Here is a 26,873-nt window from a genome sequence, read left to right as displayed (position 1 = left end):
CAATTATTCGATGGGTAGAAAGTTTCAGCTATGCTAAATGAATAAATTTTAGAGATCTGCTGTACAATATAGTGCCGAGAGTTAATTTGGTACTGCGCCCTTCAAAATCTGTTAAGAGGGTAGATCTCATGTTAAATGCTCTTACCACTTAAAGCAAATCAAAAAGAAACAAAGCAAAGGGACACAAGAAAACTCTGCGAGGTGTTGGATCTGTCTGTTACCTTGATGTGGTGATAGTATCACGGCTGTTTGCATCTGTCCAAACCCATCAAATTATTCACATTAAGTATGTGTAGGTCTTTGTAAATCAGTTATACATCAATAAAGCTGTAAAAATAAAATAAACAAGAAAATCAATTAAGGAGAAGGTATCTATGGTCTGCTAGAGATTTTTTGTTGTTCTCTAGCTTATTTTATATTGCATTTTTTTAAATGAAGAGACAGACAGCCAGTGGCATTGCTTTTCTCCAGTAAGCTCTCTAAATGCAGATAACTGCTCTTTTGTTTTCTTTGGAGCAAAGTTTCTTGGCATGACACACATTTCAAGTCAAATAACCCTCTGTTGTGGCAGGCTGTCCTGTGCATCATGCGGTTAGCCGCACCCCTGGCCACTAATACACTAGAGGCCAGGAACACTCTTGTTATAACCAGAATGTCGCCAGACATTGCTAACTTTCCTGTGGGCAACAAAATCACCCCTGCTTGAGAATCACTGCCCGAGGATGAGACAGTAATGATGTACACTTTTAAGAGTCAAGTTTGGTCTAATGGAAGCCTTTGGGCAAAATGAAATAGGTAACAGATTAACCTGCTTCCTGTCACTTGTGGAGGGAAATACAGGAATGCTCATTTCTAAGGGTTTATGCATTTTTTCGTCACTCCCTACTCCCCTGTATCTGTCTTTCTTTGCCCCCTTCCTTTCTTTCCTCATTTTCTTCTTTCAGCCTCTTTTTCTTCTCTTGGTCCCAACACCTTTCTCACACAAGACATAAAATCTGTAATTTTTTTTGATACTTCTGTTAATAACTAGGCATTTAGGGATCTTCTGAGACTTGCAATATCGGTTGCCTTCTCGATGCTTTATTGTCTACAGTCAGGACTGATTGGTATAAATGGGACATCTGTGCTCTTGGTAAAGACTGGAACCATGAACAATGCTATGCTAAGGGCAATCTGGCAAGAGGCTAGACTGCATGAATGATGGAAAGCTTCTGAGTTGCTAGGCAGAGAAGCAGGGAGGATCGAACGTGACTTCTTTACTGTTTATATTAGAAACATAAATAACTTCCTTCAGTTAAAATCTAATTGGGATGGAGGGGAGCCATTCCAGTTAAAGATAATAATCTTATATCAAGCCCTTTATTTCCCCCCTTCTAAAATTTCCATTGAAAATCCAAGGAATAAAAAAAAGGAGACAAAATACACATCTATGCAAATGTATTTCAACTGCCTTTCAAACAGTCTTACCAGGTATTTGTGAAGATCTGGAGAAGTGGGCATGTTCATGTTCTGCTGGTGAAAAAGAGAAGATTGCTGTACATTTTGTGGTGGAGAATTTAGCGATAAGCATTAAAAAGTTTAGATATATTCTTTTCCTTTAATCCTGATATTGGACTTCTAAAGTTTATCCTAATAAAAAGTGCATAAAAAATACAGCCATAAAAATTTCATTTAAATGTATTTTATAATAGCAAAAATTAGAAACAACCTGAATGTCCTCCATTAATAGAGTGATTGTATGAATTGTGGTACATATTTAGTGACAAACTATGTTATTGTTGAAATTATGTTGGAGAAAAGCATTTGTAACATGGGAAGAGATTTATAGCCTGTTAGGTATAAAAGGATTCTACCAAATAATTTGTATAGAGAAGGCCAAAAAATCATCACTTAAAAAAAATCTATCTATGGATATATGATAAAATATTAATAATTATTATCTCTAGGTAGAACAATTTGATGTGACTTTTATTTTCTCTTATTTTCTAATAGGTATTTTATAAATTTTCTGCAAAGACCAGGTATTCTTTCTGAAGTAGAACAAAGTTTGTAAAATTTAAGATAGTCTAGTGGGGTACTATACAGGGAAGGTCAATGACAAGTGTGTTTATCATTTGTGAAATACTTACTTCATTTGAAATCTTCTCCGATATTTTTTAAAGAACATAAACTAGGGAACACTTTATTTTTATCTCACATTTGTACATGTGTTATAGTAAACACAAAATAAAACAAAACCAACCCTGAGTTGCTTAGAAGAATGTTAGGAAAAATTTAAATAAAACCCAAGAAAAATTACTCAGTTTGTGTCAAAAATGTTCTGGGGGTGGGTGGGTAAACAACTTATTATTGGTTATTCGTAGTTTTGACCAGAAATTCTTCTAACCAAAAGCGTGTGAATGAGGGAGAACAAATAGGTTGTGGTGGTTCTGTGTTTAATTCAGGGGCAAAATTCCAAATGTGGAATAGTACATGCCACTGAGAACTGGCGGTCATAACGATATGCCCATTTGTCCTTGTAAATTATGTCAGCTGGTCGTCTGGGAGTGTCCAGAGAGAAAAAGAAAAAATACTAGAGAAAAGTCGTAAGAGACAAAGGGAAAGAATTTTTAAAATTATTCTTCCATCATGCAGAGGTAAAAATGAACTACATCAAAATATCTGAGACCACCTCTTATTTAACTTATGAAATCTTTGGTTAAATCAGGTGATAATGTCATAATACTAGAAAGGGGTGGATGAAATGTTCTTAAAATAGAAAACTGGTTCCAGGGACAGTCGCATGTTGTGGTTTACCGCTTTGTTTCCATGAATGCATGATCTTGCATGTTTTTTGCTCCTCATCTTTTTCTCTTGCTATATGATAGAAAATTTTAAGTGCATAAAGAGGAGGGAAACTGTCTTGTTGTATAATTTTTATTTCATCCCAAGTTTTCTGGATCCCTTGGCAGAGCAGGGTGGCCACAGAGCAGTGCTCCCCAAATCTTATACAATAGAACCTTTGAGCCCTGAGGGGTTTAAAAGAAAAACACAAATCTTTTTTGTCAAATCTAGGGGGGGAAATACCTTATACAATAGCCTTACCTCAGGGAGTCTGAGTGAGTGTTGCATCCACAGAAAAAGATCTGAGAAGACAAACACCAAACAAAGTTTGCTTAACTTTGTTTAACTTGGATTTTCACAGCATTTCCGTCCAGAAGGCTTTTTGTGAGCAATGCCTGTTAACATCCTGTGGGCCAAGTGTTCTATGGAATACAGTTTAGAAAGCACCGGTCAAGATGATTCAAACCGCACAAGGCCATTTAATTATTCAGATTATTTGTCTGAAGGTGTGACCACCACGCTGCAAGGTCAGAATTATCAGTATGATTTTGTCATTTCATACTTTGGTCTAAAATCTGGCCTGGGTTTCTATATTTTTAAAAGCTCCCAGGAAATTAGAATTCAATGTTGGCTTTGGGAATCATTGCACTAGAATCAATTTAGAATAATACCAATACAATGACCAATCTTACTATTCCTGTAATAGTACTATTGCTATTACTTCTTCAAAATGCTTTCTTCCCTGCTTATCTCATTATCACTGCCTGTTGACTCACTGCCATGGAGGCAAATATATCACAAAAATGTGAAGGAAAGCATTCTGGACCGTATGTTTAACAAGGTCCAGTTAGCTGCTCTCATTCTTGGACAACAGTAGGAACAAATCCTTACCAAGTGGATCACAAGAGCCAGTAAGAAGTCTCTAAGAATAAGGAAACTTTCTGGTAATAAAATCAAGTAGTTGGGTGATCCATCTTCCCTGGCCTTTCCCACTTTTGTCCATTCTCTGTGCAGGTCCTACTCTTCCCTCTCCCCCCCCCCCCCCCCCCCTCCTCTGGGCGGGCCCCCCCCCCCCCCCCCCCCCCCCCCCCCCGTGGTGTAGGAGCAGATATCTCCCACCCCTCTGCAGAAGCCTCAGCAGTGGTGCCCAGATCTCTGCTCATCTAGCATCTGGACATCTTGGCTCGTCTTGGGCACCCAGGCAGCCTTTTGGAGGGAATCCCTAATAGATATTTAACATCTTTCTGCCTTTGCATTCATCCCTATGAAATGACCCCATAGCTTTGCCCCAGGGATACATAGATTCGTAACCTGTTTTGAAACGACCACCAGAGAGTCACTTTCCAAAGTACGGGGGGTGGTCTTGTCCCACATCTGCCCTCTACTCGTGAGATTCAGGTAGGGTAGAGAAATGAAAATAACAAGAATTGCCCTATTGAACTCGTGTTCTGTCCTTTTGGGATCCCTTCTCCTCTTACAGACCACCTTTTGGAGCAGAAGAAAGTGTCAAAAAAGTCTTCCTAGCGTTTTCTTGCCTGTGCCTTCATCTGTTCGAGACAGTGTCCACGGCTGCCCGTAGGGCGTCATCTTAAGTGGGCACTACTTGCCTGTCTCCTTCCTTCCTCTCGTTTATGTTTATTGTTCTTCTGCCTTCTCTGGAAGGGGAGCAGGGCTGCTGGCTGGCAGATGAACTGTTTATGCCTGGGGGAGACGTAAATAGTATACTGGATTCATGGTTACTGCCTTTTCAAGTGGGACCAAAGTTATTATATTCCAAAATCTGAAGGGAAGAAATTCAGGAAATCACTTGGAAATTATCTCATATTCCTCCCCTCCCCCTTCTCCTCCCCTGACCTCTTCTCGGAATACCTATTTTAAAGTGCTCTTTTCTCCTAAGCAGGAGCTGGAGAGTCCAGTGAACTTTGCCACTGATTGCTTTCGACTTTGGGTTTCTTGGTGTTCTTTAGAAATTGAAGTTGACAAGTTCAAACCTTATAATTTTTCCATAATGCCCAAAGCAGTCTGTTTTAAGACTTAATGTATTTTATAGAATTTATCTCTTCGTGCCTGCCTCCCCTTCCCGACTGTACCCTCGAGATGCCTGGGTCCAGCATGGGTCCAGCACAGTTGCAGGTATGTATCAGGACACACGGAAAACTTGTGACATTGAGCTGTTGAATCTGGCTTGCATGTCTACACCTTGTGGGAGCCTTGTCCCACCTCTACCAGGAGTAATTTCCCTCTTCTTTGTGCTCCAACAATATTTGGTTATATCTCTGGCACAGGATTTGCCAAAGAAGATTGTGGTGGTTTTGCATTGGAGTTACTCAGCACAGTGAGGGTAGAAGGGCCGTCATTTACTCACTGCATACTCCAGGTGTGCAAAAAAAGTGTGGCTTCTTTACTTCCTATGTATGATCTGATCTGCTGCATAAGCTTTCTACTCTGCTGGGTCTGGGTCTGGAATGGGTGTGTGTGTGTGTGTGTGTGTGTGAGAGAGAGAGAGAGAGAGAGTTTGGTGAAGGTGGAAAGAGAGAACCTATAATACACTTTATGAAACTCCACCCAATCTAATAATTTAGATGGTCCTTTTAGGTAACTCATGTTTAAAAATATTTAAATACTTAGGCTTTCAGATTTCCATATTTCTCTTTCTCCCTATTGCTCCCCAGGACAGCATGGGGCCTTATGTTCTTGCCTTGTTTCTCTGGCACCCCTTATCTCTCTTGTCTACTTGGTCACTGCAAGGCTTAGTGGCACCTCTAGCTAAGGCCTCTATTTCTCCCCACCCTTTCAGCCCGCTCCACTCCTGTGGCGCTGTCATCTGTTGAGGCCTGGCTGTAACTCTCACTTGGGTCCCTGTGGCCCTCACCCATGGCAGCACTCCTGGTAGTCCCACCAGTCAGCTCTGTCAGCTGTCCGTGTCCTTCTGCAGGGCACAGGGGACCCCTCTCACCTCCCTCCTTCCCGCCAGGAGCCAAGGGAGACTTGAGTGATCTGAACTGAGGGCTCGCTCTCTAACTATAACTATCATCCAGTAGCTGCTTGTAATATGACGTCACTGTGCCGGGTTGGTGTGAGAATGGCCTGGGAGTCACCACAGGGGTCATTCCCTGGCTGAGTCCACAAAAGGCTAAATTACTCAGCTCTCAGTGTCCCCCTGATCTGTCGTCCAACAGCCTTCCACCTCAAGATTTTGGCCAAGCACACGACCCATGTCCTAGGCTCTTCTTTCCACCACTTCCTGGGGACTTGTCATGGTGGGAATGGTTGTTGGCAGCAGTTGGTGGGGTTGGGGAGGGGGGACACGAAAACACAACACCGTCTTTTTTGTGATATACCAGTGAATTCAGGTGGTAGAATTCCCTGTGTGAGGGGGAACTAGGGTTTGAGGGGAGGGAAGTCTAAAGCAGTAGGTCACTTAGGCCACAGGTTTTAGCTTTTCAGTTCTGATCTGATGGCATCTTTGTGGAGGGAAACGTGAGAATGTAAGGGCTAGGAGAAAAGGGGAAGAAGGAATCCTCACCTGGTCCGCAGCAAGCGGTGGTAAATAGCCTAGAGCCAAAGCACACACAGAAGTGGCTGTTCCCTGAGCCATATGTGTGACTCTCAATTTTAAAGAGCAGTCCCCTACTGTAGCAGAGATGCTCATGTTGTTCTTAGTTCACACTAGCACTGGACCGAGCCCAGCTGCTTCTCAGGTTCCGCAGAGAGACCTGTCATCAGGTCTGGCTGGCCTTCGGTCCTATGGACAGAGCAGGTGTCCCCTCGGCTGCTCTCCCAGGTCAGGGACATCCCCAAACCCCAGTTGTGCGGGTTTGCAGTCCCTTGGAAGAAAAGACGACTCCTCTCCAGAAACCCTCAATAGCGTAGGTGTGACTGCATCACTTCCTTGAGACTTGACGGATCTCACTTACTCTTCCAAAGTCAGGATGGAGTATTGAACGTTTTGTGATTCCTCGGTGTCTTTGTTTCCTTTGACAGGGAATCATCGAATGGGACTGTTTCCTCCTCTTTCTAGTCCAAGCCAGAGTCTGAAGCTCAACAAAGCTCTTCTGAATAAAGTTCTTCCTTTCATATTCAATAATAAAACATATTACAACACCACAGAAGTTCAAGCGTCATTAAAAAAATCTTACAGAGTGTGTACTGAGTTTTAGAAGGTTTTCAAAATGTGACATGAGGAAGTCCTGGTGCCATGGAGGCTCACACTGCTTGTGAGGGGAGAAATCCAAGGCACTGGACAGTATTTTTAAACCGTAAAAATCACCACCATGAACACTGAGGAATAATTTACTTGGGGTAAGCAGAGTGCTTTATCCCTATTGATCCACCAGTATTTTCTATGATTACTGCTAATTCCTTTGTAAATCAACTCTCCTTGTAAATTCTGACAGAAAATAGCTAACAGAGGATGAGCTGTGTTCGTAAATAGTTATGGCAGTTGGGTCCCATATTGACATTTACCTTGTTTAGCTACCTGCGCTCTAGTAAACTTGTGTTTCTAACCACAGAGAAGGTGGGGCGCGATTCTAATAGAAGAGAAAGTGGAACAGATCTCAGCCCTCAAGTACAAAACCATGGAGGTCATGCTGGTGAGGGAGATGATAACACCTGAATAAAAAGTCTCCTCAGCGCTTTTTTTTGGTAATAATATATAACAAAAGAATGAAGCATCTTGTGGCTTTTGACACATTCAGTTATTAGAACGTGCTAGAGCAGACAGACAATGAATGATAATGCACTACAGGTCCAGATCCCTACCTGCACCCCACCCCAAAGCTATTAGAGAATGATTAAGGGTTGGCAGGAAATTGAATGGTAATTATGTGGAAAACAGACTTCAAATGTTAATAATATGCAAATTGGTTTCCTGTTTGATTGGAAAGGACGGTACAATACAACACAATCGCTGTGACAGGTTCTTTTCACACCCCTGCGTACTTACCCTCACTCCATCAGCCCCATGCCTAGCTCTGAATTTCCTTCTTCACAAACTCTTCCTGATCAGCCTGCCTTAGTGAAATCACCCTCAAAATGGAACAGACTTCTGAGGATGAACTAGAGAGGGAGAACAGAAATGCAAGGAGGGAAGGTGCCTCGTACCTCAGAGCTCCTCAGGAATCTTGGCCAGGAAATGCGGAACATGGGACCCTTGAGGAAAGTCATTGGGGTTCTTCTTCTGCTAACATCTCCATTTCTTCAGCTGATCCTGAGAATCTCCAGCATGAAATCGCTTTGAGTCTTTTCCCTGGTTCTTCCCATGCTCTGAACACCACTGGTTGTAAGCCCTTGTTGGATCCTGTCCGAGGTCATCAGACTGTTAATAGCTCACCTGTGAACATTTTCCCTTCCTCTGCTGAAACCAAGCAGAAGGATCTGGGAGGTAGATACTAAACAGGCCACATGAACAGAGAGACCCCTATAAAACCAGCCGGTGTAAGGACAACATAAGTCCAGCTTATTATCACCAATATTCCATTGAGCTGGAGGGCTGTATCCCTTTTTCTAAATTAAACTTTTTCTTTTGAGATAGATTCAGATTATTAAGAGAAATAATATGGAGAGATTCCCACATACTTTTTACCCAGTTCCCCCTGTGGAAACATCTTGTAAAACTGTGGTACAACCAGGATATTGACATGAGCACCATCTGTGTATCTTCCTCGATTCCCCATTTTTGTTGTACTTGTGTGTGCACATCTGTTTAGTTCTGTGCAACTTTATTACACGTATAGGTCTGTGTATCTTTACCACAGTCAGGATCCAGGATAGTGCTATCATCACAAGCTCCCTTTTATGTTCCCATCTTTGTCACCCCATCTTCCCCCTCCCACTCCTGGCAACCACTAACCTGTCCTTCATTTCACAATCCTGTCATTTCAAAAACACGATACAAATGGAATCCTCTAGTATGTAACCTTTGGGATTGCCTTTTTTCCACTCAGGATAATTTCCTTGAGAACGATCTCACTTTTATCAGAAAGTTTGGGAAGTTATCTCATAATCAGTGTGATTATGTTTCTCAGTTTAGTAGGATTATAAAGTTATTAAGCCACTTTAATATACAGTATCCCATTTGATCCTCTCAACAAGGTAGAAAGAAAAGAGTTAAAAGGAAAAACAAATATAGATGACAGGATTCCATGTTCTAGCTGTGGCCAAGGTTGGCTGGCTCTCCAGCAAACAAGCTCCTTCACCCCCCACACAGTCAGACTATATCCTCCAGCTTCTCTCTTGGAAAGGTGTGGCCATGAGACTGATTTCTAAACAATGGGGAGAGACCAGCAGTGATGCGTTCCAATTCGAGGCTGGTTCATAAAACCCTCCCACATATGTCCTTCCACATTCTCTTTCCTTCTGTGGCCATCTTGGAACCTATGTCCAACTTGGTGGAGCCACGAGGTGGGACAAACAACCCTGATTAAACTTTCCTGAATATCTTGACCTTTAGAGTTCTGAGTCACCAGACGCACGGGGGTGGCCACTGTGGATTCAGAGACAGTGGAAGGGAGGGAACAGTTGGAGATTATAACACTTCCTTTACTATCATTTCCTCCCCCGGCCTGGTGGGGCTGCCTCCTGTCCTTGCCCAAGGACATGCACTGCACTGTCCTCACACAAAGCACCTTTGACTCACCTTGGGAGTGTCTCACAGTTTTCTTTGAGGTTTTTTTATTTTTATTTTTATTTCTTTTGTGTGTATGTGTATGTTTTATTTTTTTTTATTATTTTTTATTTCTACAATTCTTCTGGAATTAATCTCAAGGAAAGGAGCTGGGCTAACTCAGCATCTTGTTAGCCATTCTTTGTAGACTTAATTTTATTTATTTATTTCTGTTATAAAAGAAAAGAAAACCAAAATGGGGGGGAAAGGTAATCTTATTTATCTTATTAAAATATACTATGTTTCTTATTAATCTTATTTATCTTATTAAATATTTATCTTATTAAAACATACTGTGTTTCTAGTATGGTAGAATTTCTGTGATTTTGCTGGGTGAGTGAGCTTTAGCTTCTCTAGATAATCTTACCAACACCTACCAATTCAGACTGAATAAGGAACTGATTTCAAGGAAGGAAAACGAGGGAGCCATGGGGCTGGGCTGACTCTTAAGATGTAGAGAAACGTGTCTGTGCATGGTTTCAACCTGCCTAAATCTTCCTGCAGACTTTCCTCTTATGTTTGCTCATTTTCCTTTTCTCATTACCACCATTCAGAGACGTTTTTAGTTCTCATTTCTTTGGTCTATCGTAACAGATGTTTTTAAGTGGCATGTTTATCCGCAGAGAGAAGTGATGGTGATTCTTTGCACATGAATAGCTGCAAATGAAAAATGGCTTCTAGAACTTACCTATTGGCAGCCTGGCAGGATTTCATCTTCCCCCTGTACAGTCCCCAGCATGGCCTGTGGTGGATTCTGAATGATGTTCTGGGTTTTCTTCTTCATTCTTTGTATTTCTTTTTCCTGAAGAAAGCTGGCCAATAAAGTGGGTTCTTACATTAGCATCCTTTCCTCATAAGCTCTGCCCACCTAGAGTCATACTTTAGAGAGGCAGTGTTTTCCTTCAGGAATAAAGATTTTCCTAGCATAATTGTGCATCTTGCATTTTTTTTTTTTGCACTATCTCCTTTTAACAGAATGTGCGAGTTGAGTGACAGTAAAAATAAGTGAGAGATAAACTGGTTTTGAAGAAATATTTCTGTAGAAGACCAAGAAAGACTAGAGGGGACCACTTTCCAAACCACTGCATTATATTACTATGAGAACTCTGCAGGAACACGGTCAATATTGTAAAATCAAAAGGAATTGAAACTTGAGCCCTGGGTTACTTGAATCCTGGGATACCATCAAAATAGAAGGCTTCTCTTGAACTGAACAGCGCTTTCTGTCTAGTGTTGACTGTCAGTGAGCTGGCATGTGTGGGCACACACACTCACTCACTCTCACCCACAAACATGCATCCTGAAAGGAGATTTGCTTTGTAGAACAGACAGTAGGAGAAGACTGAATATGCAGGTATGTTTCATGGTGTAGCTTCATGAAAACAAAAGGAATGCAAATATTCATCAGAGCATCCACAGCAACCAAGAGAATGTGGGCATCCAAAGAATGGGCCCCTGCTGATGGACCAGAACAATCACATGTAGAAGAGGATAATTCAAAAGCAGTTTATATTTAGCTGCTTTAATTATTCTTGTGGCAGATTCCCTTGCCTACTTATGTTGTGCTTATATTAATATAAAAGGACAGGTGCACATCCTTACACATACCAGCTGGATGTTGAGAGGAGAAGGCTGGGATAGTGAGGTGGGAGAGGCACACAGGCTGGGAATTCAAAGCTTTGTAATAAGTCTTGGTATTTGGGAGTATACGTTCTCCACCTTTGTTCTTTTTTATTCAAAACCGTATTGGGTGTATTTGGTTGCATTTCCAAATAAATTTTAGAATCAGCCTGTCAGTTTCCATCAAATGACCTATGGAGATTTTGTTTGGGATTGCACTGAGTCTATAGATGAATTTAGGCAGAATTCATATTTCTTAAATACTGAGGTTTAAATTTATGAACATGGATTATTCTTTAATTTATTTAGGCCATTTAGATACCACTTAATAATATCTTACAGTTTTTCTCCATAGAGTTCTTTTTTGTCTTTTATAAGATTTATTTCTGTATACTTTTTATTTTGATGATTTTGTAGTAGTACTGTTTTCTAATTGTTTATTGCTGTTTATCCAGGGACCTTGCTAAATTCACCTTTTAATTATAATACTTTCTTTGCAAATTATTTTAGATATCTTGTCTGTGTATGATTTTATCTATAGTAACAGTTTTATTTTTTCCTTTCCAGTCCGTATACCTTTTATTTCTTGTCTTTTCCTTCTTGAGCTGGTGAGAACTTCCCGTACAGGCTTGAAGGGAAGTAGTGGTAATAGATGTCCACATACGAGCTAGCTCAACAGGAAAGCTTACCGTATTTCAGTATTATGTATGATGATGTTTTCTGTAACATTTTTGTTTTAAAGACCTAGTATCAGCTTTAGGACATTCACTTTTGCTCCTTCTTTGGGAAGATATTTATCATGAATAGGTGTTTCCTCACTTTTTCTAAATCTGTTATGAAGATTGTATCATATAATTTTTTCTTTCATTCCTGTTAAAATAATGAATAATATTTATTCATTGATTTAAAATATTAAAGCAACCTTGCATTCTTGCAAAGCGTGCTTGGTGTTTGCTTTCCATTTTATTTATCTCTGGATTTAATTTGCTAAAATTTTGTTTAGGATTTTTGCATCTGTGTTTATGAGAGACTGGTCTGTAATTCTTTTCTTATAACATTCTCGTTTGGTTTTGGAAGCAAGAGTATGAGTTGGAAAATGTTTCCTCTTTTGCTTTTCTCTGGGAGATTGTGTTAGTTCTTTGAATGGTTTAGATGAATTCACTGATAAAGTGATTTAGCACTGGAGTTTTCCTTGTGGTAAAATATTAAACTGTGCATTCAGTTTCTTCACTAGATACAGAAGTCTGTATGTTGTATCTTTTTTCTTATGTCTGTTTTGATAAGTTTTCATGGATTTTAAAGTTTCATCTAAATTTTTAAATGTATCTGCACAAATGTATTTATATTTTTTAGTACTTTTTAAAATGTCTGTAGGATCTGTAGTAATATTCTCTCTTTTATTCTTGATATTTGGTTATTTGTGCCTTTTTTTTTTTGTCTTGATCAAGTCTTGTTTGATTTATCCATTTCATTAAGCTTCTCAATTATTTGGATTATTGAATATTCAATTAAGGTTTCTCTATTTACCTAGCTTTTGGCTTTGTTGATTTTTTTTTTGAAGATTTTGGCTCAGTCGTTAGGCGTCTGCCTTTGGCTCGGGTCATGATTCCAGCGTCCTGGAATCAAGCCCCGCGTCGGGCTCCCTGCTCGGCGGGAAGCCTGCTTCTCCCTCTCCCACTCCCTCTGCTTGTGTTCCCTCTTTCACTGTGTGTCTCTCTGTCAAATAAATAAAATCTTTAAAAAAAATTATTTATTTATTTATTTAAGAGAGGGAGAGAGCCCACAAGAAGGGGGGAGGGGCAGAGGAGAAGGAGAAGCAGACTTCCCGCTGAGCAGGGAGCTCAGGGCTCTCTGGATCCCAGGACCATGAGATGACATATGCCAAAGGCAGACACCTAAATGACCGAGCCACACAGGCACTCCAATTTTTGTTGTTGTTTTGTTGTTGTTATTTTGGCTTTGTTGGTTTTCTAAGTGTAAGTTTGTTTTCTACTCAATGAAGTTTTGTTTACTGTGTTTATTTTTTGCTATCATTTACTTTTTTTGGATTAACTTGTTTTCTGTTTCTTGAGATGGATTAACTTATTATTTTCCTAATTTCTTGAGATGGATAATGAAATCACTTATTTTCAGATTTTCTCCTTTTCTAATATATTTAGTTAAGTCTGTATATTTCCCTCTTAGCACTGCTTTACCTGTATGCCACAAGTTTTGATGTATCATATTTTCATTAACATTTAGAATTATTTTCTCATTTAATCTTTGACCCATGGTTATTTAGAAGTGTATTCCCAAATTTTCAAACATTTAGGATTCTTTCTTTCTTTCTTCCTTTCTTTCTTTCTGTCTCTCTTTCTTTTTAAAGATCTTATTTACTTGAGAGAGAGCACGAGTGGGGTGGGGGCGGGGCAGAGAGAGGGGCAGAGGGAGAAGCAGACTCCCTGCTGAGCAGGGAGCCCTACACATGGGGCTTAATCCCAGGACCTTGAGATGTTTAACTGACTGAGCCACCCAGGTGCCCCCAAACATTTAGAATATTTTAGATCACTTTTCTGTTATTGATTTCAGCCTGAGTTCCACTGTTGTTAAAGAACATTATCTGATTTCAGTTATTTGAAGTTTGTTGAGATTTTCTCTATGATCCAGCGTACGGTCAGTTTTGAGAACTGTTACATGTGCACTTGAAGAGAATATTGTACTCTGCAACTGGGTGTAGCATTCAGTACCTGTTCAATTAGGTCAATTTTGTTAATGATGTTATTTAAAGTCTTCTATAACCTTATTATTTTTTTTACTAGTTAATAACTTATATAGAGAGGTATGTAAAAATATAGATATGCACTTAGGCACCTGGCTTTTTTTCTTAAGTGAAAGGGTAATTAGAGCTCAATAATCTATTTAAATCTATTTGAAAGCCTAAGCAAGTGTAACTGGGAGCCATAAAAACAAAATTGTCTTTTATTTAGGAGATTAGCAAAAGGTAAACGTTACAGAACTAGACTATTCTTGCCAGCCATCATTTTGATGGAATTCTTGCTTTTGGTTTGGAGGTCACTAAATCAGGAAACCACATGCCTAAAACAAGTCCTTTTTCAGAAATTATTAAAAGCAATAATCCATACTACCACCAGACTCATGCAACACCCTACCACGGTGCTGTCACATGAGAGATTATATTCATACTGCACTGTTCAGGCTACAAAACAAGCCTCATTATAACAAAAATGTATAGAATTTCCCCACTTATTAAGTACCTGCACTCCTCTACTCTGCAGCTAGATTGATCTTTTAAAATGCAGATCTTGGGGCGCCTGGGTGGCTCAGTCGTTAAGCGTCTGCCTTGGCTCAGGTCATGGTCCCAGGGTCCTGGGATCGAGCCCCACATCGGGCTCCCTGCTCTGCGGGAAGCCTGCTTCTCCCTCTCCCACTCCTCCTGCTTGTGTTCCCTCTCTCTCTGTGTCTCTCTATGTCAAATAAGTAAATAAAATCTTTAAAAATAAATAAATAAAATGCAGATCTTATCATACCATTCCCCCACCCGATTTAAAAATTCTCCAGGGGATCCCCATTATCTCCGGGAAAAAATTAAATTTCTTCAGCTTGGCATAAGCCCACCAGGGTCTGGTTCCTTTCTGCCTTCTCCTAAAGTTTTCTCTCTTCATATACCTATAAGCTTCAGCTACCCATGGAATTCCCTGAATGGATCACAGTCTTCTGGCTGCTCCCTCGGTCCAGAGTTTGCCATTTTTTTTAATCCAATCTTGCTTGCCTGGCTGATACCTATGTGGCCTCCGGTGGCTCTGATGTCACCTCCTCGAGGGAGGGCCTTGTGTTTTGTACATTCCTCTCCTCTGTGCTTTCTTAGCACCCATGTCACCTCGACCGTCATGCTTGCTGTGCCTTGCAGTGGCTGCAGATTAGCCTTCATCTTCCCTAATTAAGGGAAAGCACTGCATTTTCTCTCTCTGGATAGTTAGAGCCTGTCACAGTGCCCGCACTCAGAAAGCACCCAGCAAATTGTGAATGAGTGTTTCAAGCGCAGCCATCTTAATTAATTATAAAAACAAACAAATCGCCAGAAAAACACTCAGAGGGCACTAAAGCATAAGCCTGAAGGTCACTTAGTGTATCCCATTTGGAGGAATTGTTTTAATTTACTTTTTATGGCATTTAGGTAAGTGGCAGGGGATGGGAGTGACATGGAGGAAACAGGTGTGTGAAAAGCACACAGAGACGCCTTTGCCTTACAAATACACGGATGTGATGAACTGAAACATTGAGATTTTTATTCAAAAGAGTTTGTAGGACTCATGATTCACTGGGACATGTACAGGAAGTGTTTTAAAAGATCCGTTCTTTCAAGCTAAACAAAGCCTGTCTGAGATAACAACCAACATCGGCCACCCTGGTGTTTTAGGAGCTACTAACCGTTCTCAGAGGGAATGGCCTTGGGCAGAAAGGACAGATAAATGACAACATGTTTCCTGGCTTTTTAGTCAAGTTTATTTTTGTTCGGTAGGCTTTTCTGATGATTTCATTGTAGTTGTGTCTAAAGCTCAATGCACGTGTATGCTTTCAAGGCATAGTATTGTAGGGTTTTCGGGATCTCACTTGGGTGGGGAATAATGCTTCATCCATTGTAGGGCAGTTTTCTGGATTATGAAGTTGAGTCAAAAAGTTATTTCCTGGGGCACCCTGGTGTCTCAGTCTGGTTAAACATCCGGCTCTTGATCTCAGCTCAAGTCAATGTCTCAGGGTTGTGAAATCAAGCCCGGCGCTGGGCTCCACGCCGGGTGTGGAGCCTACTTAAAAAAGAAAAAGTTATTTCCTAATAAAATCAACCCCACTGGCTCTAGAATTATCTTTGTGGGGGAAAAAAAGAAGACCTCTTTTCTACTCCAACATTCTTTCAAATTCCAAAATACAGCATTCGGCATTTCCTTCCTTAGTTCCTCTCTTCTGACGCTTTTATGCATTTCAAATAATGGCATAGTCTCAAGGTAACTCAGCATCCAGGACTCGCCCTGGGCTTGAAGGCACAGAAAACTGAAGAAACACAGCATTTCATCATATGCCTTGTAGAAAGGCATAGAAAGGAAGCCGTAGAAAACAGAGTTTCTGGGGAGAAATAGAAGACTCACGTAAAGCTGCTGTGGCTCATCCAGAACGACATTATACACTATCCTAACAGAAAGGCATGTTGCCAAAGCTTGAAAGCATAAGCTATTCCTAAAATGGTGTTGCATTTCTATATTGGAACTATCATCTGGCAGCCACGGTGACAGAAATGGATGGAGTGCTGGAAACTATGAACATTCACTCAGAAGAGAGACTTTATTATTGTTATTGTTGTATATTTCCCTTTTCCCTCCTTCAACTTTCTCCCTCCCTCCCTTCCTTTAGGTGGCTGAACCAAAATTACATATGAATAGTATTAAATAGCTCGTTATAGGAGTACAACTTACCATGGAATCTGTCCTTGGGGACATAGGCTTTTGGGTGAAATGAACCCATACGGAAAAACATCCAGACAGATTTCAGGAGGAGACCAAAGGAAGGCATCTGAGCCTTCCTGCTTTAGCTAGTGTTCTCCAAGGTTAACAAAAATGCTTTATAACATGTCTATGAGATACTTTATAATATGGCTATTTTCAGACAACGCTTCTTAAGATGGATTCAGATCTAGGGAAAACCTGTACTGTGATGGAAAATAGGGAAGGATGCCTCCTTATTCCCAGAAACTTCAGGAAATTTTTTAAATTTTTGAGTCTAGTTGATGGCAGTGATGAAAGCGCTCATTTGAAACTCTTCCATTCACGAAGCAGCAATTTCACCAAGAGGTAGGTGGTAGGTAGGGAAGGACAGGGCATCATGTTCCAGGAGGGATAAAGAGGAGAGGGTGGACTGAGGGACCAATGGAGGAACACCCACCTGAATGCTCTCTTCGAGCTCAACAATACTTGACAATAAGGACTGGATTCTTCTAGGGCTTGTGTGGCAGCTGCAGAAAGCCTAAAGCCAGCAACTATGTGGAGAGGGACAGGTATGGATTATATCTGATGGGTGTCGGTCCAAATAGGAGCTAGGTGTCTAAAAAGTTGGTCACCATTTACTTTTTTTTTTTTTGAAGTTCAGATAGTCTTTCTATTGTCATGTTTTTTCTTTTTTTTTTTTTAAAGATTTTTATTTATTTATTTGAGAGAGAGAATGAGAGACAGAGAGCATGAGAGGGAGGAGGGTCAGAGGGAGAAGCAGACTCCCTGCGGAGCAGGGAGCCCGATGCGGGACTCGATCCCCGGACTCCAGGATCATGACCTGAGCCGAAGGCAGTCGCTCAACCAACTGAGCCACCCAGGCGCCCATGTTTTTTCTTTTTTAATTTCTTTTCCTGACTCAGTATATTTGCCTTTTATTACATCATGATTTCAGCTTTCATCTTTGTTTCACAGATCCATGTTTTCCTGAATTTTATGGACCACAAAGTAGACATTCCCTAAAGTTTACTTCTGTTGCCGTTAGTACATTTTATTTTCAAAAGTGAGTCCTTTCTCTGCATTTTGAGTGCTGTATTCTCTGCATTCTTTAATGCTCACTCTTTTTGTTGATATATGTATTTTTTCTGTTTAGCTGTTCTCGAATAAAGAGAGGTGAATGCCAGCTGGGTGTTCTCCATAAACACAGGGACCGTGTTCTAGGTTTCCTTTATGTCTTGCCAGGGTGTTGATAGAATCTTTCGCTCATTGCATAAGCCAGAGAAATGGGAGTAGGTATGAATTTCTAGTACGTCGTATGCGTCCTAACCGTACTTTGTTCTGTATTGTTTCTTCTCTGGATTTGTTGAAGGCGCTGGGTTATGCGTTTGCCTCTGTTCACAGCCTTCTGTCAGGGTAGACCTTCACACGTGGTTGTGCCTGTGTGTATGTGGTGCTACCGGTGACTACGTGAGGATGGAGCCCCACACTGTTGGTTTTCTGCTCCTTGTGGCACGGAGCCTGGGACTTTCTAGGGGAGATGGTTGTCAGTGCTCTGATCTGAACTGATGAGTGGGATTCCAGGTGATGCATTCCCTGAGTGCCTTGCTCCTGCTTTGGCCTAGGGCCCTGGCTGCCAGATTCCAGGATGGTATGAAGCTCTTCTAGACTTGCTTACCCCGATATTGTGCTTTCCCAGGAGTGGGAATCGTTAATAATCGTGGATTCAAAGCAATACTCTGTATGATGTTCTTGATCATTTCAATTGTTTTTGACTCATTATAATTGGTTTTTAGTTCATGAAAGTGACGTAGGAAGCCCTTCTACTAGGAATAGGAGCTTCTCTTAGGAAAAGAAGTGACAGTCATTTTTATTTACTTGACCTTGCATAATTAGCATTATATTTCATCTGCCACTTTTAAAAATATCGTTTGAAACTACTTGCCTATTTTGTAAAGACGGGCTTAGTTAAATCTAGGTCACGAATCCACAGTCCATTTAATGGGAGACCCAGGAATCTACTCCCACCCTTGAAAGATCACTATCCTAGAATATGCCTTCAAGTTTTTTGTTTTTGATTTTTGGAAAATCATATTAATGATGAAGTTTTGAACTTGTCCACACCTGAGAATATATTTGTTGGCATTTCTACTAAATATAGATCTAGGCAGGGGCGCCTGGGTGGCTCAGTCGTTGAGCGTCTGCCTTCGGCTCAGGTCATGATCTCAGGGTCCTGGGATCGAGCTCTGCATCGGGCTCCCTGCTCGGCAGGAGGCCTGCTTCTCCCTCTCCACTCCCCCTGCTTGTGTTCCCTCTCTCGCTGTATCTCTCTCTGTCAAATAAATAAAAATCTTTAAAAAAAAATATATAGATCTAGGCATAGATATTTTAAATTACACCACATTATTCTCAAAAAATGGTATTACTGTTAAATGGCTTTCTGGTATCTGGCATGGTAGAATTCTATGGCCAACTTACATTTCTGTTACTTTGTAAGTCGTATATTTTATTTTCTAAGATTTGCAAGTTCTTTTCTCTATTCTTTGAAATAAAAAATTACAACAGCATATAATCGATGTTTTTATGTATTTTTTTTTCTGGTTTTATCTGATCCCTTTTCATCTGCTTATAAAGATTTTTCTTCAGTCTAGGAAAACTTATTTGATTAAAGCTGCTTGAGTTTGTTTATTTCTTATGGAAGCCCTATTACAGGTGGACAAGATCATCTGGTTCTTACTTCTATTAGTCTTAGATTTTGCCTAGTCATTTTTTACTTTTTGTTGTTTTCCTCTTAGGTTTTGAGAATTGACATGGGTCCTATTATAGAGTCATGTCAATTCCCGGTAGAATCTTCAAGCCCCAAATGAAGGGAGAAAATAAAAAAATTCTTAAATTTACCCTCATTTTACTTTGCCAGTTGAGAGTCCAGACAGCTTGGGGGTAGTTGGGCCCCTAGAGGTGAGAGTCAAAATTAGAGGCAGGCCTAGCCAGGAATGTGTTTTGCTAAAGAGCTTCCAGTCCTTATTTGGAATAGCTCTCAGGGCTCACAGCTACAATCTCCCCATTCTTTGGCAGACTGGCTGTCCACTCTGTGTGAGTGACTGGTAAGCCCTTCCATGCCAACTCCCTGTCCTGCTGCCCCTGAAACCCAGAACACTTCCTAATGGGAGCTACAGGGCTGATCCTCACCTCCAGGCCCACAGAGGGCTCTGCTGGTTTCCCTGTTACATGCTGGAGATTCACAAATCAAGTAGTGACCACCCTCAGTCTAATTTCTACGGTATTTTACATCGTTGAAATTCCTTGGAATTTCTTTTGTATGGCTGATCCTACTGTTGAAGGTTGATCCAGAGTTTTTCCTCAATCTTTATTGCTGGTCATTTTCATGGAGATCTGGAGGGGAGTCGTTTACACCTTGCCAAGAAGTGAACTACTCTCTCTTATGATGGCAAATCTTGAGGATATTTTGAAGTCAGGAAAGTGGAAACAGCCTTGGGAGATGGAGACTTGACACTAATCTTAAGTATATTGCTAGGATGTTTCCCATCTGGTTGCCTGTGATGATCAAGGTCACTGAATAACAACAATGGCAATAATGGTAATAATTGCCTTTATAAAAACAACCAGGAAAGGGGAGATGTTGGTCAAAGAGTATAGACTTTTAGTTTTAAGATGAAAAAGTTCTGGGGATCTGATGTGTTTTGGTGATTATAGCATGGTGATTATAGTTAGCAAGTTACTAGTTTCAAGTATTGTATACTTGAAAGTTGCTAAGAGTTAAATCTTAAATGTTCTCACCATAAAAAAAGTTATAATTGTATGAGGTGTTGGATGTGTTAACTAACCTTATTGTGGTAATCATTTTGAAATATATATGTGTATCAAATCACCGTGTTGTACACCTTACACAATGTGATATGTTAATTATATTAAATAAGGCTAGAAAAAACCCACATGGTTGATGTGAATATATTATGATTTAATCTTTATATCAACTTAGAGCATTTGATGTTTGGATCTCCATCTTTTAGCTGACACTCAGAGAAGTTAAATATCTTGCCTGGTATTACATAGCTAATATGTTGTGATGTGGGGCTCAAACCCAAGGTTGTCCTCAAAGCTTCTGTTCTTTCCTTTGCTGGCTGTCAAATGGCCTGAGGAGTTGTCCAGCCTCCACATCTTTGGTATTTACAGTGTTCTCAGCTACTGGACTTTGATCATCTCTTGTCATTTTATTGCTCTCATATATACTAACCCCTTCTCTGTGGGGTAATGTTGAAATAAATAATATAGCCTATATTATCATTTCTCTTACACTGTCTGGAACACTTGACTAGCAGCGGGGGATGATCTTGTCTTTAATACTTTGGTTTACTATCCAGCCTTTCTCTCTCTCTCTCTTTTTTTTCTTTAAAGCTGGGGTATTTATCTGCCCCTAGAGGAATTCCTCCTGTCCTGTAAAATAGTTTATCTTCAGGTATTCCTTATGTAGCCCTCTATGGGTATTTTGGTGCTCTGAATCTCCTCACCTGTCTTAGAATACCCATTGACTATGAGGTTGCTCATGCAGGCTCATGAGGCTGGTCACTGCTGAATGAACATAGTATAATCTTTAACATGGCAGAATCTCAAGTGGTATTTTGTGATGTTGGTGCTGCTCATGCTTTACTACATCCAATGAGAACAAAAAAATTCAAATTAGAGAAGCAGCAAAATCATTGCTAATTTAGGAAATTCCTAGAAAGATAAAAGACAGCTAGAAAGTCTTGGGGGTGGTCTGTGCCTGGTGGATGAGAACATTTTTGTTCTTGCTTCACAATGGCAAAAATGTATGTATTTATTTTATAACTTGAGAACTACCAGTATTTCTCAGCTCCCTCATTAGATTTGTATTTTCCTTCCAGGTAAACTGGAATAAATAAAAACATTCCATGGCTGTAAAATGTGTCTCTGTAATTGTGGGATTATTCTTTGTTCCCTCTATTCTAATTTAATCATGTCTTTTTCCCCCCTAGGTTACGGTCTTTGGTCAAACAATTAGAGAGAGGCGAGGCTTCGGTGGTAGATCTTAAGAAGAATTTGGAATATGCGGCCACAGTGCTCGAATCTGTGTACATTGATGAAACCAGGTAAGCTAAACATGACAAGACGTGAGTACACTGGGGGTCAGTTCTCTGTTATGTGGCTTTTGTGAAATGCCCCCCTTGGCCTGTACTGGGGTAGTGCTCAAACGATGGGTGACGGAGCTTTCGTTTCCACAAAACGAAATTTGGACCTCCCCTAGCCTCCGTGCCTCCTCATCTGAGAAAGGAGCTAGCTGAACTTTTCTCACATGGCCATTATGATAATGGAGTGAGATAATGTAAGAGGAGAAGTGATTTTTAAAAATATGGTAAGATTTCTTATCAAGTGTAGAGTTCCACTGTAATAATTGCACGCTGTTAGCCTCAGCCTAAAAGTTATTATGTTCATGTGTTAATTCACATTGTCTTTAAGTGGAGGTTCCTGAAGTGACGATAAAGCATTTATCCTCTTAAGGACCCAGAATTCCTCCTGCAATCTTGCGTGTTACCAATTTTCTTAATAGACTCCACCTGAATGATCCAAACGTCTTAAAGCACTTCCCGTCACCAAATGCATTTGAAAGTAGCAAAAGAGCTTTTCTTTTGAAAAATGTTAACCTGGTGAATTTAAAAGGCTTTTTTTCTCTTTCCTAATTCAGGCTCCTCTATCAGTCTTAACTTCTCTATGCCAGATTCCAATCTGAAAGGATTTCCCAGTAATCTAAGAATTAGTATGCATGTAGTTTAGTTTTTGGTGACTTGCTTGGTTCCTAATTCAAGGAAATTTGATATCATAGTTTTTTCCAAATGTTACATTTTCTCCCCCGCCCCCCAACTGATGTGTCTAAAGGAAAAAAAAACAACAACAACAATCTTTTTTTTAAACTTTTTATTGATACCTGTTTACACTACTTATTTTTCGTAGGGCTTAATATAAGTATAAAGTGCAATTTTATTTTAACTTACTATTATTTATGTTCTCTTCTGGTGGTCTGACCTATGAACAAGTTTGAAAAATCAGCCAAGCACATCTTACAGATGACTTAAATCACTGAGCTCAAGTAAAGAACTGCATTATTTTGGAAATTTTGCTTGAATTTAGAATTTACACTTCTGTAATGTTCTATCAAACTAGAAGGAATATCAGTTGATATCATTTTGGTTTATTACTTCAGAGGACTGGGTTGATGTGATTTGGGCAATGTTTTACAAAGTCTTTTTCTTTTTTAAATTTTTAATTTTTAAAAAAATTATTTTTATTTTATCTTAAATTTATTTTTATTAAAGATTTATTTTATTTATTTGTAACTGTTGTATAACCTTGTGTAACTTTAAGTTGTACAATGTGGTGATTTAATGCACTTATATATTGTAATATGATGACCACCACAGCATTAGCTAACACCTCTATAATGCCACAGAATCTTCATGATTTTTTTGTGCTGGGAACAATTAAGATCTAATCTCTTAGCAACTTTGAAGTTTGTGATGCAGTATTGTTGTCTATAGCAAAGTCTTTAAATGTTCTTTTTTTTTAAACACAAAATAATGCCACATGGTCCATCTATGAAAACCTCCCTGTGAATGCATTTTTAAATGGAAGATTTAGATCCCATTCAAATTCCACAAACCTAGGAATAAAGATACTGGGTGCTCCTTAGAGCCTGAGATGGAGCATTTTTGACTTTCTCTGATTTCTTTGTTTCTTTGTGCAGTCTGGTAGAGAGAACCATCCTGACACATAATGGTGAGCTTGTACAAGCCTTACCAAAAAGGTGCTGTATTTTTTGTGGCCGTTTTTATTTGGTTTCTTTGTACCTGTGGAGGCAGGTGGGATGGAAAGAGGGAGCAGCCATTGTGAACAGAGAGCTCTAACTTCAGATGTAATCTCAGTGTCCTGGTTGTGTTTCTTGCGTTCAGGCGACTCCTGGATACGGAGGATGAACTCAGTGACATTCAGTCAGATGCAGTGCCTTCTGAGGTCCGAGACTGGCTGGCCTCCACCTTCACGAGGCAGATGGGAATGATGCTCAGAAGGAGCGAGGAGAAGCCACGGTTCAAGAGCATCGTCCATGCAGTGCAGGCTGGGATATTTGTGGAGAGGTAAAGATGGCTGTCAGTCAGTGACCAAAGCAGCAAAAGGGACACCAGTTTCCAATAACTGGAAGCTTTGCTTTGATGTAATTTTTGTATCTGTATAAACACTGAAAATTCTGGTGGAAATAGATAGTCTTGAAGGAGAGATTGCCAAAACATATTTATTTAATCTTTGTAGCATCATTAGGATAAGACTTTGCCTTTGCTCAGAATTCTTTTTGTTAACTAGATAAGATTTGGTTTAAGTTCAGTCTCCCATTTTTTAAAAAAGGACATCATCTGATCCATCATCCTTTGACATATGTGGAACAGGGCAGGGATGCCTTGAGGTTATTGACCCGGGGTGGGGGCGGCAGTTCATTTAAAGGCTTTGAGTTCCCCATGACACTTTCCAATTTTGTTAGCCATTTTGCTCTTTAATTAAATTGCCCCTTCCCCAGAAATAGATTCCAGAAATTGATTTATTCTTCCTATAATCCTTATTACACAAATCAATTTATTCTTCCTATAATCCTTACCGTACATCTACAGGTTTTAGAAATGCCACATTCAGTTCGAAGTTCACCTGGGACATTTCCCTTCTTGTTTTTGACAGTTCTAAAGAACAAGCTCTTCCAAATGGGTTGCCCATAGGAGTTCCTCATTCAGGTTACTATCCATGCTGTACTATAATTCACTTCTAGTAGAAGAAGTGACCCATTTTAATAATTGAATTTACAACTTGGGGCCTGTCGGTTAATTTTTTTTTTGTTTCCAATGATTCATGTATTTGGGATTGCTTTAATTTCTCTTGAATGTAACCCTTTCTTAGGTCACTTGAGTGACTATGAAAAATGTTATAAAAAAACTGTTATGTTTTTTGTTCACCCAATGACATGACTTCTCATATTTGTCAGTGTAAGTCTGTGGCCTGCTAATTCTTTTTCGTAAGATATAATATTGCATGTTTCCCCTCTGACTTTGCCAGAATGTATAGACGAACATCCAACATGGTTGGACTGAGCTACCCACCAGCTGTTATTGAAGCATTAAAGGTAATACCAGAGAAAACGTCTGACAGTGTACATGGTATCCTATAAAAAGTAGTTACATTTGTTGTTAGAAAATAAGAGGCTTTCATTTATGGTTCACTTACAGGTTTCCCAGTCATCCCTGACTTATTTCTTTCATTATTTTTCACTTATCTGTTCTTGCAGTATCATGATCTTTCTGCCTTTGACTTGTTTTTTCTTTTTTTAAATCAAACTGTGCAAGTCTCATTTCTTTCTACATCACCATCAGAGGGATCTTTGGTGATTATAGTTGTATCATTATCTGATTATCTACTCTAAGTCCATTTTGTAGATGAGGAAACTGAGACTTGGTGAGATTTTTAAAAAGATACAGTTAGTTAATTAGAGGCAGAAGAACTAAGGTGTGATACCAGAGTTCCAATCACATAGTAAGTTCTCAGTAACATTTTACTGCCTGAATGTGTGTCCCCAGAACCTATATATCCTACTATTTACCCAAGACTCTCACAGAGCCTGAAAGTTCAATGGGAAGTTACACAGATGTTTGAGTTACAATGAGCTAAATCTTGCAGAACTACTCCCACTCAGGCAAGCTCTTAGAATTGTATAGAATATTCTCTAAGAGCCTCAAAGTGGATTCTTATGTATGTGTCAGTTCAGATCCACTGGTTTAAAGTCATCCTGGCTGTGCTAAAGCTGATTTGGCTTCTGGATTTGAGGGTGGGGCTGTGCTAAGGGCGAGGATCACTTGGCTGGTTGACATGGCATGATGTCTATACACAGAATCGAGTCATCCATTTGCTCAGGGACATCCTAGCATACCAACTAGTATGTGTGTGTGTGTGTGTGTGTGTTAAGATTGATTGATTGATTTATTTATTTTAGAGAAAGGGAGCATAAGTGGGAGGGACAGAGGGAGAGGGAGAGAGAACCCCAGACTCCCTGCTGAGTGTGGAGCCCGACGTGGGGCTCGATCCCACGACCCTGGGATCATGACTTCGGCCAAAACCAAGAGTAGGACATTTAACCAACTGTGCAACCCAGGTTCCCCATTCTGACTATTGTTATGGCTATCGGTGTCTATCTCTGAAACCTGAAACATGTATTACCTGATGATATTTTCAGAAGTTAACTTAAATTACCTACTCATAGAATCAGGGATGGGAGAGCTTCATGATCAACTTAATGTCAAGAAAAACTTTTAGGGCCATTTTGATTTTGTATTTCAGTCTCTTTCTCTTGCCTCAAAGACATTCACTAGTTGAATTTGTGAGACCCTATATTCAGATTCTCAGTTGTCCATTTTCTTTCTCTCTTTCTTTTTAACTACCTTTATTTTTTTTTTTAAGATTTTATTTATTTATTTGAGACAGAAAGAGAGAGCAGGGAGAAGGGCAGAGGGAGAAGCAGACTCCCTGCTGAGCAGAGAGCCCGATGCGGGACTCGATCCTGGGACTCTAGGATCATGACCTGAGCCGAAGACAGACGCTTAACTGACTGAGCCACCCAGGCCTCCATCCATTTTCTGTCTCTTAACTCATCCTAAGAACAGGAAAGATGCTCAAGAAGGATGCAGCAAGAAGACACATGTTTCCTCTCGCTCCTCTTTGGTCTCCCCACCAGTGCCCAGTGCACCCAGTGTAATTTACAGCCACATTTCCCATGTAATCAGTGAAATCACTGCATGAGAGCTGATGTTTCATAACACCCACTAGGAAGCTGCATTGATATTCATAACCAAACTCAAAACATTCAATGAAAATCTTAGGGACATTAAAAGAATCCTTTATATTTAATTTCTTCTCTTATCACGAACATAAATACAGATGTTTATACCAGTATTAAGAAATTTATAAAAATATTTCCTCTAGACTGGAGAATCTTTTCTATGCAAAATAATTGAAGAAAATGGGGAGCAACCTGGGATGTGCATGAATTGTTATTTCGTGCTTAGGGAAAAGTCATTCTCAGAAGCACACATGTCTTTCTGAGGGGAAAGGAACCTAGATGATTCAGACCAGGAATGAGTGCTAACTCTCCAAACTGCTACCCTTCTGCACAATTATTGAGGATAATATGCGTAAGGCTAGAGCTGCACTTTCTCCTGATCCTGTCCCCT

At 40.0% G+C, this 26,873-nt stretch overlaps 1 protein-coding gene across 4 annotated transcripts in view; it reads left to right on the top strand.

The window, feature by feature from the left end:
• The window catches only part of PDE1C (phosphodiesterase 1C), a 283,357-nt gene that overhangs the window by 160,479 nt on the left and 96,005 nt on the right, over window positions 1-26,873 (top strand). For all 4 annotated transcript variants that reach the window (XM_035020856.1, XM_035020859.1, XM_035020857.1 and 1 more), the window contains 3 exons: window positions 21,597-21,710; window positions 23,565-23,747; window positions 24,709-24,775. In XM_035020856.1, the coding sequence (XP_034876747.1) occupies window positions 21,597-21,710; window positions 23,565-23,747; window positions 24,709-24,775 (364 nt within the window). The remainder of the gene's footprint in view (window positions 1-21,596; window positions 21,711-23,564; window positions 23,748-24,708; window positions 24,776-26,873) is intronic.

Source organism: Mirounga leonina, unplaced genomic scaffold (genome assembly GCF_011800145.1).
Source record: "Mirounga leonina isolate KUSES-001 unplaced genomic scaffold, KU_Mleo_1.0 Mir_174, whole genome shotgun sequence".
NCBI lineage: Eukaryota > Metazoa > Chordata > Mammalia > Carnivora > Phocidae > Mirounga > Mirounga leonina.
Note: the sequence above shows the minus strand (reverse complement) of the source record. Positions and strands in the feature narration are given on the sequence as shown.